Here is a 13682-nt window from a genome sequence, read left to right as displayed (position 1 = left end):
TCTTATTAAAACCTATTTTTTCCGTGTGATTCGGAATCTACGCATTCAAAAAATGCGTTTTCCGCTCTCAGAACGCGAAAATATGAACTACATGACGAGATAAATCGATTTATTATGTTCCTAAATATTCTCATTTTTCAATCTTGCTCAATACTCAAAAATAAGCAGACTCTGAAATAGAGAACATAAAATAACTCATATTTATCATAGTAAAATTTTGAAAAAGTCTCCCGAAAAAATCATATTTCGAAAATTTCGAAAAAAATACGTTTATTTTTCGACAAAGAAAAAAGAAAAATGTTTTTTTTTTTTGAATTTTTGATGATAATATGCACTCCTGACGGTAGCAGTGTCTCATTCTGGGAGACATTGCCTGTGCATGTCTCCCAGAATGGCATACTGTTCCGCATTCATAACTTGAATGCGGAACTTTGACCGACAAGAGTGCATTGTGCACTCTTGTTGGTCTGCATGTGTCATTCCGGGAGACATTGCCTGTGCATGTCTCCCAGAATGAAACAATTTATTGCAATCAGAATACGATTGCAAAACTTTGACCGACAAGAGTGCATTGTGCACTCTTGTTGGTCTGCATGTGTCATTCCGGGAGACATTGCCTGTGCATGTCTCCCAGAATGGCATACTGTTCCGCATTCATAACTTGAATGCGGAACTTTGACCGACAAGAGTGCATTGTGCACTCTTGTTGGTCTGCATGTGTCATTCCGGGAGACATTGCCTGTGCATGTTTCCCAGAATGAAACAATTTATTGCAATCAGAATACGATTGCAAAACTTTGACCGACAAGAGTGCATTGTGCACTCTTGTTGGTCTGCATGTGTCATTCCGGGAGACATTGCCTGTGCATGTATCCCAGAATGGCATACTGTTCCGCATTCATAACTTGAATGCGGAACTTTGACCGACAAGAGTGCATTGTGCACTCTTGTTGGTCTGCATGTGTCATTCCGGGAGACATTGCCTGTGCATGTCTCCCAGAATGAAACAATTTATTGCAATCAGAATACGATTGCAAAACTTTGACCGACAAGAGTGCATTGTGCACTCTTGTTGGTCTGCATGTGTCATTCCGGGAGACATTGCCTGTGCATGTCTCCCAGAATGAAACAATTTATTGCAATCAGAATACGATTGCAAAACTTTGACCGACAAGAGTGCATTGTGCACTCTTGTTGGTCTGCATGTGTCATTCCGGGAGACATTGCCTGTGCATGTCTCCCAGAATGGCATACTGTTCCGCATTCATAACTTGAATGCGGAACTTTGACCGACAAGAGTGCATTGTGCACTCTTGTTGGTCTGCATGTGTCATTCCGGGAGACATTGCCTGTGCATGTCTCCCAGAATGGCATACTGTTCCGCATTCATAACTTGAATGCGGAACTTTGACCGACAAGAGTGCATTGTGCACTCTTGTTGGTCTGCATGTGTCATTCCGGGAGACATTGCCTGTGCATGTCTCCCAGAATGAAACAATTTATTGCAATCAGAATACGATTGCAAAACTTTGACCGACAAGAGTGCATTGTGCACTCTTGTTGGTCTGCATGTGTCATTCCGGGAGACATTGCCTGTGCATGTCTCCCAGAATGAAACAATTTATTGCAATCAGAATACGATTGCAAAACTTTGACCGACAAGAGTGCATTGTGCACTCTTGTTGGTCTGCATGTGTCATTCCGGGAGACATTGCCTGTGCATGTCTCCCAGAATGAAACAATTTATTGCAATCAGAATACGATTGCAAAACTTTGACCGACAAGAGTGCATTGTGCACTCTTGTTTGTCATCCACTATAATAATTAGAGAAAATACTTTACTTACATTATTTAAAATATTAATTTCCCTATTTAATATTTATTTATTATTTTTTGTGCTTTATATTCCCTATGGCATGTACTGAACTATTTTATAGACTCTACCGAGCTATCTCCACATATAAACATTTGACAATAACACATATATACTCTCTTCATATTCTAGTCTCATGACATATTATTGCAAAAGCTATATTTATACAGCATACCTCATAAAGTCTCATTATATCCCTATCTAAGCGTTCAAAACCTATTTTCCCCACGTAATCTGATTCTTCAGGCTCCGCTGATTCGATTTCTGCTGTCAGATCGTGAAAATATGAATCACATAACAAGATAAACACAAGTTACCCAACTTGATATTTTCCGTAAAAAAACTCTTTAAGTTCATGTTCAAACAACATCATTTTAGAAAAATTCAATTTTTTCCAAAAGTGTGTGAATTCAAAAAGTCACAATATATCTAGTTATTACCCAGTATTAATTTTTTAATTTAGTTTTTGAGATATTCATTTTATAAGACGTATTATTCAGAAAATTAAATACATTTGTAAGGGAAAACGGAATTAATAACAAATATATGAATATCGTGGAAGAGTCAATTTGAAGAAAACATTATTATTTTGGATTTGTGTTTATCTTGTTATGTGATTCATATTTTCACGATCTGACAGCAGAAATCGAATCAGCGGAGCCTGAAGAATCAGATTACGTGGGGAAAATAGGTTTTGAACGCTTAGATAGGGATATAATGAGACTTTATGAGGTATGCTGTATAAATATAGCTTTTGCAATAATATGTCATGAGACTAGAATATGAAGAGAGTATATATGTGTTATTGTCAAATGTTTATATGTGGAGATAGCTCGGTAGAGTCTATAAAATAGTTCAGTACATGCCATAGGGAATATAAAGCACAAAAAATAATAAATAAATATTAAATAGGGAAATTAATATTTTAAATAATGTAAGTAAAGTATTTTCTCTAAGTATCATAGTGGATGACAAACAAGAGTGCACAATGCACTCTTGTCGGTCAAAGTTTTGCAATCGTATTCTGATTGCAATAAATTGTTCATTCTGGGAGACATGCACAGGCAATGTCTCCCGGAATGACACATGCAGACCAACAAGAGTGCACAATGCACTCTTGTCGGTCAAAGTTCCGCATTCAAGTTATGAATGCGGAACAGTATGCCATTCTGGGAGACATGCACAGGCAATGTCTCCCGGAATGACACATGCAGACCAACAAGAGTGCACAATGCACTCTTGTCGGTCAAAGTTTGCATCGTATTCTGATTGCAATAAATTGTTCATTCTGGGAGACATGCACAGGCAATGTCTCCCGGAATGACACATGCAGACCAACAAGAGTGCACAATGCACGCTTGTCGGTCAAAGTTTTGCAATCGTATTCTGATTGCAATAAATTGTCTCATTCTGGGAGACATGCACAGGCAATGTCTCCCGGAATGACACATGCAGACCAACAAGAGTGCACAATGCACTCTTGTCGGTCAAAGTTGCAATCGTATTCTGATTGCAATAAATTGTTCATTCTGGGAGACATGCACAGGCAATGTCTCCCGGAATGACACATGCAGACCAACAAGAGTGCACAATGCACTCTTGTCGGTCAAAAGTTTTGCAATCGTATTCTGATTGCAATAAATTGTTCATTCTGGGAGACATGCACAGGCAATGTCTCCCGGAATGACACATGCAGACCAACAAGAGTGCACAATGCACTCTTGTCGGTCAAAGTTCCGCATTCAAGTTATGAATGCGGAACAGTATGCCATTCTGGGAGACATGCACAGGCAATGTCTCCCGGAATGACACATGCAGACCAACAAGAGTGCACAATGCACTCTTGTCGGTCAAAGTTTTGCAATCGTATTCTGATTGCAATAAATTGTCTCATTCTGGGAGACATGCACAGGCAATGTCTCCCGGAATGACACATGCAGACCAACAAGAGTGCACAATGCACTCTTGTCGGTCAAAGTTGCAATCGTATTCTGAATTGCAATAAATGCCATTCTGGGAGACATGCACAGGCAATGTCTCCCGGAATGACACATGCAGACCAACAAGAGTGCACAATGCACTCTTGTCGGTCAAAGTTTTGCAATCGTATTCTGATTGCAATAAATTGTCTCATTCTGGGAGACATGCACAGGCAATGTCTCCCGGAATGACACATGCAGACCAACAAGAGTGCACAATGCACTCTTGTCGGTCAAAGTTCCGCATTCAAGTTATGAATGCGGAACAGTATGCCATTCTGGGAGACATGCACAGGCAATGTCTCCCGGAATGACACATGCAGACCAACAAGAGTGCACAATGCACTCTTGTCGGTCAAAGTTTTGCAATCGTATTCTGATTGCAATAAATTGTTTCATTCTGGGAGACATGCACAGGCAATGTCTCCCGGAATGACACATGCAGACCAACAAGAGTGCACAATGCACTCTTGTCGGTCAAAGTTCAATCGTATTCTGATTGCAATAAATTGTTCATTCTGGGAGACATGCACAGGCAATGTCTCCCGGAATGACACATGCAGACCAACAAGAGTGCACAATGCACTCTTGTCGGTCAAAGTTTTGCAATCGTATTCTGATTGCAATAAATTGTTCATTCTGGGAGACATGCACAGGCAATGTCTCCCGGAATGACACATGCAGACCAACAAGAGTGCACAATGCACTCTTGTCGGTCAAAGTTCCGCATTCAAGTTATGAATGCGGAACAGTATGCCATTCTGGGAGACATGCACAGGCAATGTCTCCCGGAATGACACATGCAGACCAACAAGAGTGCACAATGCACTCTTGTCGGTCAAAGTTTTGCAATCGTATTCTGATTGCAATAAATTGTTTCATTCTGGGAGACATGCACAGGCAATGTCTCCCGGAATGACACATGCAGACCAACAAGAGTGCACAATGCACTCTTGTCGGTCAAAGTTTTGCAATCGTATTCTGATGCAATAAATTGTTCATTCTGGGAGACATGCACAGGCAATGTCTCCCGGAATGACACATGCAGACCAACAAGAGTGCACAATGCACTCTTGTCGGTCAAAGTTTTGCAATCGTATTCTGATTGCAATAAATGTTCATTCTGGGAGACATGCACAGGCAATGTCTCCCGGAATGACACATGCAGACCAACAAGAGTGCACAATGCACTCTTGTCGGTCAAAGTTCCGCATTCAAGTTATGAATGCGGAACAGTATGCCATTCTGGGAGACATGCACAGGCAATGTCTCCCGGAATGACACATGCAGACCAACAAGAGTGCACAATGCACTCTTGTCGGTCAAAGTTGCAATCGTATTCTGATTGCAATAAAGTTCATTCTGGGAGACATGCACAGGCAATGTCTCCCGGAATGACACATGCAGACCAACAAGAGTGCACAATGCACTCTTGTCGGTCAAAGTTCCGCATTCAAGTTATGAATGCGGAACAGTATGCCATTCTGGGAGACATGCACAGGCAATGTCTCCCGGAATGACACATGCAGACCAACAAGAGTGCACAATGCACTCTTGTCGGTCAAAGTTTTGCAATCGTATTCTGATTGCAATAAATTGTTCATTCTGGGAGACATGCACAGGCAATGTCTCCCGGAATGACACATGCAGACCAACAAGAGTGCACAATGCACTCTTGTCGGTCAAAGTTTTGCAATCGTATTCTGATTGCAATAAAGTTCATTCTGGGAGACATGCACAGGCAATGTCTCCCGGAATGACACATGCAGACCAACAAGAGTGCACAATGCACTCTTGTCGGTCAAAGTTTTGCAATCGTATTCTGATTGCAATAAATTGTTCATTCTGGGAGACATGCACAGGCAATGTCTCCCGGAATGACACATGCAGACCAACAAGAGTGCACAATGCACTCTTGTCGGTCAAAGTTCCGCATTCAAGTTATGAATGCGGAACAGTATGCCATTCTGGGAGACATGCACAGGCAATGTCTCCCGGAATGACACATGCAGACCAACAAGAGTGCACAATGCACTCTTGTCGGTCAAAGTTTTGCAATCGTATTCTGATTGCAATAAATTGTTCATTCTGGGAGACATGCACAGGCAATGTCTCCCGGAATGACACATGCAGACCAACAAGAGTGCACAATGCACTCTTGTCGGTCAAAGTTGCAATCGTATTCTGATTGCAATAAAGTATCATTCTGGGAGACATGCACAGGCAATGTCTCCCGGAATGACACATGCAGACCAACAAGAGTGCACAATGCACTCTTGTCGGTCAAAGTTTTGCAATCGTATTCTGATTGCAATAAATGCCATTCTGGAGACATGCACAGGCAATGTCTCCCGGAATGACACATGCAGACCAACAAGAGTGCACAATGCACTCTTGTCGGTCAAAGTTCCGCATTCAAGTTATGAATGCGGAACAGTATGCCATTCTGGGAGACATGCACAGGCAATGTCTCCCGGAATGACACATGCAGACCAACAAGAGTGAACAATCCGCTTTCTCCTTTGAAATCCAACATTCTAATCACATCTACATTAATAAATTGTTATAAAATACTAATCAAAGATCCAATACAATTCTACTATCTTATTCACACATTACCAATGTTAACACCTCTTATAACTTAAAATTATTTCATAAAATTTGTTTTTATATCTTATTATTTTCTCATAATGCTTCTAATACATCTCTAATTCTTACATTCAAACACCAATATCGTCATACTATCATAAGCACTTAATTTTCAAATTTTTAGACTTAAATTTGAGCTACATTTTCATCATCATTTTTAGCCTTAAGCTTCTATAAGGTTATAATACATTATCGTAATATTCTAATATTTATGATTCTTACTACTCAATTCAATATAATCATATAAGTCACTCATAATCAGGAGCATAATTTAAAAATCTATAGCTCATATTTTGACAATTATATATATAGATGATGCATATTGCAATTCCGGTTTCAACACGATCAAATGTCAAACCATGATAAAATATATATCAATTTACAAAATATCGATTAACATTAGAATCCATATCTAATTCCATCAATGCACAAGTTGTAAATGCTTAATTCATCTTTGAGAAACATGAATAGCACAATTTTATAAGATTATTTGTTGAATATTTAAAATATAAGCCAAATCGAATCTGCTGTATATTACTTTAGTTTATAATTGAATGTTAAATGTGCTCAGATAAATATTTGAGTCAGATATCGCATTTTCTAATTTCAAAAATTTATCTCATGAAGTTAGAATTTATTTGATCATACAACATCATATTAGTCAAACTAGAGTTCAATCGCGATTCCAAAATGGAACAATTGCTTGTTTTATCAAAATGTTAAAATATTAATCTAAAAAACTTAATATCTAACCAAAACATTCTAGAAATATCATATACAGGTATATGCAATCTAAATGCACACGAAATACTGAAAATTAAAAAGAATATTTATGAGATTATTAAATCTTATGCATTTCAATGAAGAGTCGATAATTATCATCTCTATAGGTTATATATCAACATATGAGTTTTTGGATTGACCACTACTATACTAATGTGATCAAATTAATCTGATTTCTTGAATTTTCATTTGAAGCATTCGCAGTAGTAGGAGTACCTTCATATATTAACATATTAAAAAATTGCGCCCAGATTCGCAGTTTAATCATGATTTTAAGATTGCATTAGATTTCGAAATGCAGAAAAAAATCACTTTAAATTCCCTTCAAACTCTAAGCATAAGCATGTCTCTATATGAGGAAACTATTTGAGCTATTCATTTGGCGGCCCAAAAACTCATGTTGCCTGAGCGCAGAAAATACCAATTTTTGGACCCTGGGTAGGGGGTCATGCATGTTTTCTAAATGTTGGAAAAGTAGGGTAAATGTTTTAAAACTCTTAACCTTTACAACATCTTCTTGTAGCTCAATGTAAGATTTGGAATCTCACTCCAGGTGAGGAACATGCAAACATTGCTTCTTATCAAATTTCGAAAAATAATCCTCATTTTTAATAATATTATTGGAGTAAAAAATAAAAAAAACAAAATTTATTCAAAAAAATTCACGATACAATGAAGAATTTTTGATGATTTCAACAACATTAGACATCTTCTGTGAAAACCGTGGTATATTCAGTTGATTTGCTGCTTTAAACAGTGCATTAGCAGACTTCCTGGCCTTTTTAAGTAGACATGCCATTTCAAAAGCTTTTGTATCGAGCAAATTTGTTTCATTTTCTTCGTCAAGAAGAGCCAGTGCATTTAGGAAGAATGATGAATCCTTTCCACTCTGCGTCATGTATGAATTAACGCATTCTGGTATATATCCAGCGTATTCATCATATTTCTCTCCTCCAATGCACAGAATAATGAAAGCTGCTGATTCTTTATCACTTAGTTTCTCCCAGAATTTGTTCTCTATTGCGTTTTCAAGCGCGTAACATGAAAAAACTCCGGATGACCTAACAACAAAAGCTTTTTGAGCGGCCATGTCCGATGCACCTGGGAACAGCCCAATGTGATAATCAGAATCACGTATCTTTGAAAGATCTGACAAAGGTTGTTGCAGATTTATTTGTTTCATTTTCTGTTTGAGGAGTTTGTGGCGGATGCAGACCTCTGCAAGTTGTCTCCAACACTGCAAAAGATTGGGTTCAAGGGTCGATTTGATCTGTTGCATCTCATTTAATAACATATGATATTTTTCATTGGCGTAAGTGAGTTCTCCGTCATAATACTCGTAATCTTTTCCGATAAGGGCATCATTGTCGTCAATTTGAGTCAGCTGTTGTCGACTCAAAGGGTTAATTGTCTTAGATATCGCGACAATTTCATGAACAGGCAAAGTTATCAGACATTTCTCGTCGTTGTCAATTGTACGACCACGAGATGGAACTCCTCGCATCGCCAGAGTGACTGTACCACAAACAGTTCCGCCAAAACAGATCGACCAAGCATGGTCACCGAGCATGGAACGGGCGCGGACAACTCGGCCGTTAACGAGAAGTGGTTTGATATTGAGAGGATGTGTCTCCAACGTACAAATGGATGTTTCAAGGGACATGAGATGAATTACTTTTTCTACAATCGAATCAGGAGGCATCTGACTACTTATTTGGTTTATTTGGTCTTGTAGCAATGGTCCACGTGTTGCTACAGTAAAACTACCAAGTAAACAACACAAATAATTTTCAAAATCTGCAACTCCTGAAAAAATGGCTGTAAGGAAGAACTCTTCAGTAATTTTGAATCTACTTGAGATAACAGGAAGATCTGTACTAAAAATACTCGAAATATCAAACTTTGACATTCCTGGATGTAATGTTGTATAAAAATAGCCTCTTGGATCGATTCCTGGTCGTCCTGCGCATCTTACAATCTGATGGACTTCGCACGGAGTCATAGTTTTCATCATGTGACCATCAAATTTTAATAATGACGTCAAAACAACGGATTTTGCTGGTATATAGATAGAATCAGCAACTTTGGTTGTTGTAAGTAAAATTCCGTTTGATGTTGATTGAAATTTTTCAATTTGTTCAGTCATTTGATTCAAATCATATGAATCGTAGATTGTTTGATATTCTGGATGTTCCTTTGCGAAAGATCTGAGGTGTCCATTCGATGGAAACACTACAAGTATTGGATCTAAGTTTAATTTTTTGATATCACAAATTTCTTGGAAAATTCCATCATTTGATATCATGTTAGGTGTGCATTGATCCAGTATCTCCGAAACGGTAAGCATATCTATGAAAATCGAGGTATTTCTAAATAATCTATTTTGAAATGGATTTTCTGAGAAAATAAAGTGTGCGACGGCATTTCTTTCAATGGGAGCTTCAATGATTTTGGGTGCTAAGCCGCAAAAAGAGAAAATCCATTGAGATATCGTCTGTAAATTTGCAAAAGGCATTGAATTGTAAATAAACTGGCATCGCTTAGATAATATGAGAATAATTTGTTCTAATTGAGGTCCAGTTATGTCTTTATTTATATCCCACAAAGAATCGATAATAATACACGAATTATTAGGAATTTGTGAAAGAAACTGTGCTGTTTGCTTGATTGTCATAACTACAGCTTGTATTTTGTTTTCTAGCGATTTCCTTCTGAGAGAATTTGCAACAATGTAGAAAACTGTATGAAAAGTTTGGGAAGCTATCTGTGCAACACGATATGGATAGCTCTGGTCATGTGTTATAGTAATAATTTGGTCTTTTAAGTCAAGCGAGGCCTTAATTTCTCGATAAAATACGCTAAAGTTGAAAGTTCTGACTAAATTCAAAGAATCTTGAGGACGCCCATTATTTTGTAATGAGCCACGGCTGCCGGATTGATGGATTCGACCATTTCGATCAAACTGCCGTGGAAGGCTCATACAACTTTATTTGATCTCAAAAAAATTTTTTTTCTTTGAAAAGAAAATTTTCATTGTGAAAAGAGACCAGCCATTTTTCATTTTTATGTATAAGGTCGCCAAAAAAAGTGCGGAAATTAAAAACCGCAGTTTGAGTACTTTCTGAGAGTCTGTTTGTCAGAAAGTATACATTTGTAAACTTTCTGACACTAAAATTTTTTAGTCCTTTCAAAGTTTTTGACAATGTCAAAAAGTATACATCGGGGCTCTCAATTTTCCTCTCAAACGGCGGTTTTTTAAAAACGCTCAATTTTTTATCGACCTTATTATATAGCTAGTTAGAATTTTCAAAATATTTCGATTCTTACTCTGAAATTTATCCAATTTTTATTAATATTATTGGCGTGAAGCGTAATAACCGGATACATATTGATTTTGGTCATAACTGATAAAATACGATGCGCCCATGGAAAACTGATATAAAATTATATTTTTCGCTAAACCAATCATGAAAAAATTTAATAATTGGTTACAAATTCCAAATTCTCATAAATGAAGAGATTTCTATTAAATACTTTTGTAGTTCCATGATAACATAGTGTATCTTTACTGGATGAACATACTAGAAATTTCATATTTGTCCGAAATTTACAATAATCTTATCAACATTATAGAATACTGATGTTATGACAATATGAAAATGTGAAGCATTTGCACATAAGATCAAATAACCTACCAAGTTCTAATTATATCTTAATGGTACTTCATTAATTTTGATTTCTTTTCAGATTATTGTTCTGATCATTCAATCAAGTTAATGTCGCATTAAAGTATGTGTAAATAATAATTTCGTATTATAGATAGAGGATTCTTTATTCAAACATAAAATTAATCCAATTTTCTTTCTTTTTCGAGTCTTTTATATTGGATATTATACCTAACTGTGTCTATTATTGCATATGTAATGCAAATAACAAAGAAGAAAAAGCAAACAATCGGGAGATGCATCATATAAAATGCAAATCCTCCAAGTTCTCTGTAATTATAGTATGTTTCGAATATTAATCCATAAATACCAGTTCCTGGACCATATCCTCTATCCTTTCCAGTTCGAATATTTTCAAGAAAATTCTGAATTCCTTTTTGAGTGAAAGGAGATCGATAAATATAAAACAGATTCTTTCGTTTGCTATATATAACTAATATTGGTGAGGTTGGATTCTCATGAATGTAGCGGCAAAACCTTGGAACGAAAGAACAAGTTGTTTGTGTCGTTATGTACTCTTTATATGTATAATTCGCGTATCCATATATGTTTTCGAATTTGGAAGTTGGGAAAATAAAGACAGCAACATCAATTTTGTTAATTTGAGAATAATAATAAGTATTATCGGTAAAAACAGAAAGAAATGGAATTGACTTGGTTCTGATGAAGTTAGATAGCTCATGTTCGTTAAATGAACCCCTAAAAATATATGGAAATCCATTTACATCTGCATAAAGAATCGGATAATGATATGATGTATCATTTACAAGTAAAAAGTTAATAGGAAGATGTTTGTGAGATTTGATTGCGTTCCTAGCTATACTAAATGAAGATACATCGTTATTTGAAACATTGAAAATTAAATGTTGTTTGTAAGGATCTCCTTGAATAATACGACGAATTTCTTGAGGAACATTATGTATTTTATGTGGATTCAATATATTTATTTGTTCATAAAGATTTTTGTTAATAAAATTCATGATTTCATGATATGTCACTGCTTGAGAGTATCTAACTGGCTTAGAATTGGAATTTTCTATCCAGTAAAATCTTGGTGTCTCACTTCCTGGGAATAATTTACATAATGCCTTTTCTGAATTGCAATTAAGATCTGTTATTATAACTTTATCGAAAAACTGCGTGTCATTCTTGATTTTGTACCAGTCTTCTTTAAATTTTTTGCAATGTGGGCACCAAGGATCCCAAATTTCCAAGAAAACTGATATATTACGCGTGTTGTTGATAATAGATGAATATGTTGATGCTGTCATCTTTATCGAATTGGTTAAATATAACAAAGAAGCAGCCAACATTGTGAAATTTAAATTTTCAGCTCATATCGGTGCACATTATTTTCCCCATTTAAATCTAAGTGAAATTAGCATGCTCAATTTACTATTTTCACAAGCTAATTTTGACCATTTTCGGTCAGTAGTAGGATATGACGGGTTTTGTGACTTTTTTTGTAAACGTAAGAATTCATACAATATCGAGCGATTTTGTATCATTTTTTAACATATTAATTTTAAAATAATTTATTTTTTATTCTTACATAAATGACCCAACAAGTAAAACCAGATAAAATAGATTATCGAATTTTAGAGGATGGTGTTCCGGTTTATATTCAAAGATTTAAAGGGAAGCAATATTATAGAATTGTTAATCCTGAATATCTTAAACATCAATTTAAAAAGGAAGACTGTGAATTATTAAACGCTAATGAATATGAAAATGCTAAATCAAAACTGAGATATAAATATATTGGAAGTGATGAAAGGTGTAAAGATAAAGATAAAGTTTATTCAGTTTCATATAATGAATGGAAAACCAATAAGATAAGAAAACATTTAGGAGATTATGGGAAATGTTCTGAATTCTTTAAATCTAGTATGTATGAGAGAGTAAAAGAAATTAGAAATAATTATTTTCATGAATGAAAGATTCACTACCATAATGAAATAAAAAAATTTTTAAAAAATAAACTTTAAAAATTCATGTCTTACATTTTTGAATAATTTATTTTTATTTTGTATGAAATGAGTGTCAAAACTAACGACGTGAAAAAATTAGGATTCACAAACGAGGAAATAATGGATATATTAGAGGAGGCGGGTTATGAGGTTAGTAAATATTATTTAAGAAATTGTCAAAAATTCGCGGAGTTTTTAAATGAGTTTGGTTATGATGGAAAAATGAATAAAGATGATGTTATAAATTTCTTATATCCCACATCTGAAGAAGAAAAACCTAAAGAACATGATGTTTTCCCTGAATATTATGAAGAACGGATTAAAGATGATGAATATGATGAAATTGAAAGACTGGAAAAAATAAGAGATGAAATAGATGAAAAAATTAAGGAATTAAGAGAAGTTGAAAAATATAATGAAAATGAAGTAGAGGGTTTAATGAATATCCCAGCTTCAGAATCAGCAGTTCAAAAATCTCATGAAGAAATATATAAAAATTATGTCTCAGAATCAACACAAAATTTATTAGATGGTGAAATAGACGAAACACTTTCAGAAGAAGGTACTAAATTTATTCATAAACATAAGTTACAATTTATTGACGATGGAGATTATCCATGTATATTACTTTCACCTCCTCTTGATTCTGAAAAATTCAAAAAAGCACTGAAAAATGTAACATATGCAACAAATACGATTAAGA

At 35.7% G+C, this 13682-nt stretch overlaps 2 protein-coding genes across 2 annotated transcripts, besides 2 other annotated features; both read right to left on the bottom strand.

The window, feature by feature from the left end:
- Positions 1-320: part of a mobile genetic element that runs on past the window's edge.
- Positions 321-7904: 7584 nt separating this feature from the next.
- On the bottom strand, positions 7905-10331 carry TVAGG3_0603690 (ATP-dependent RNA and DNA helicase family; the record flags this gene model as incomplete). Its single annotated transcript, XM_001309523.1, has 1 exon — positions 7937-10264. One exon carries the CDS (start codon positions 10262-10264, stop codon positions 7937-7939), a length of 2328 nt encoding a protein of 775 aa, XP_001309524.1.
- A 777-nt stretch (positions 10332-11108) lies between these two features.
- TVAGG3_0603680 (disulfide-isomerase C17h9.14C-related family) lies at positions 11109-12473 on the bottom strand (the record flags this gene model as incomplete). The annotated part of the gene is made up of 1 exon (XM_001309522.1): positions 11132-12322. The coding sequence occupies one exon, from the start codon at positions 12320-12322 to the stop codon at positions 11132-11134; it is 1191 nt and encodes a 396-aa protein (XP_001309523.1).
- A 609-nt stretch (positions 12474-13082) lies between these two features.
- Positions 13083-13682: part of a mobile genetic element that runs on past the window's edge.

This window comes from Trichomonas vaginalis, chromosome II (genome assembly GCF_026262505.1).
Source record: "Trichomonas vaginalis G3 chromosome II, whole genome shotgun sequence".
Classification (NCBI taxonomy): domain Eukaryota; phylum Parabasalia; order Trichomonadida; family Trichomonadidae; genus Trichomonas; species Trichomonas vaginalis.
Note: the sequence above shows the minus strand (reverse complement) of the source record. Positions and strands in the feature narration are given on the sequence as shown.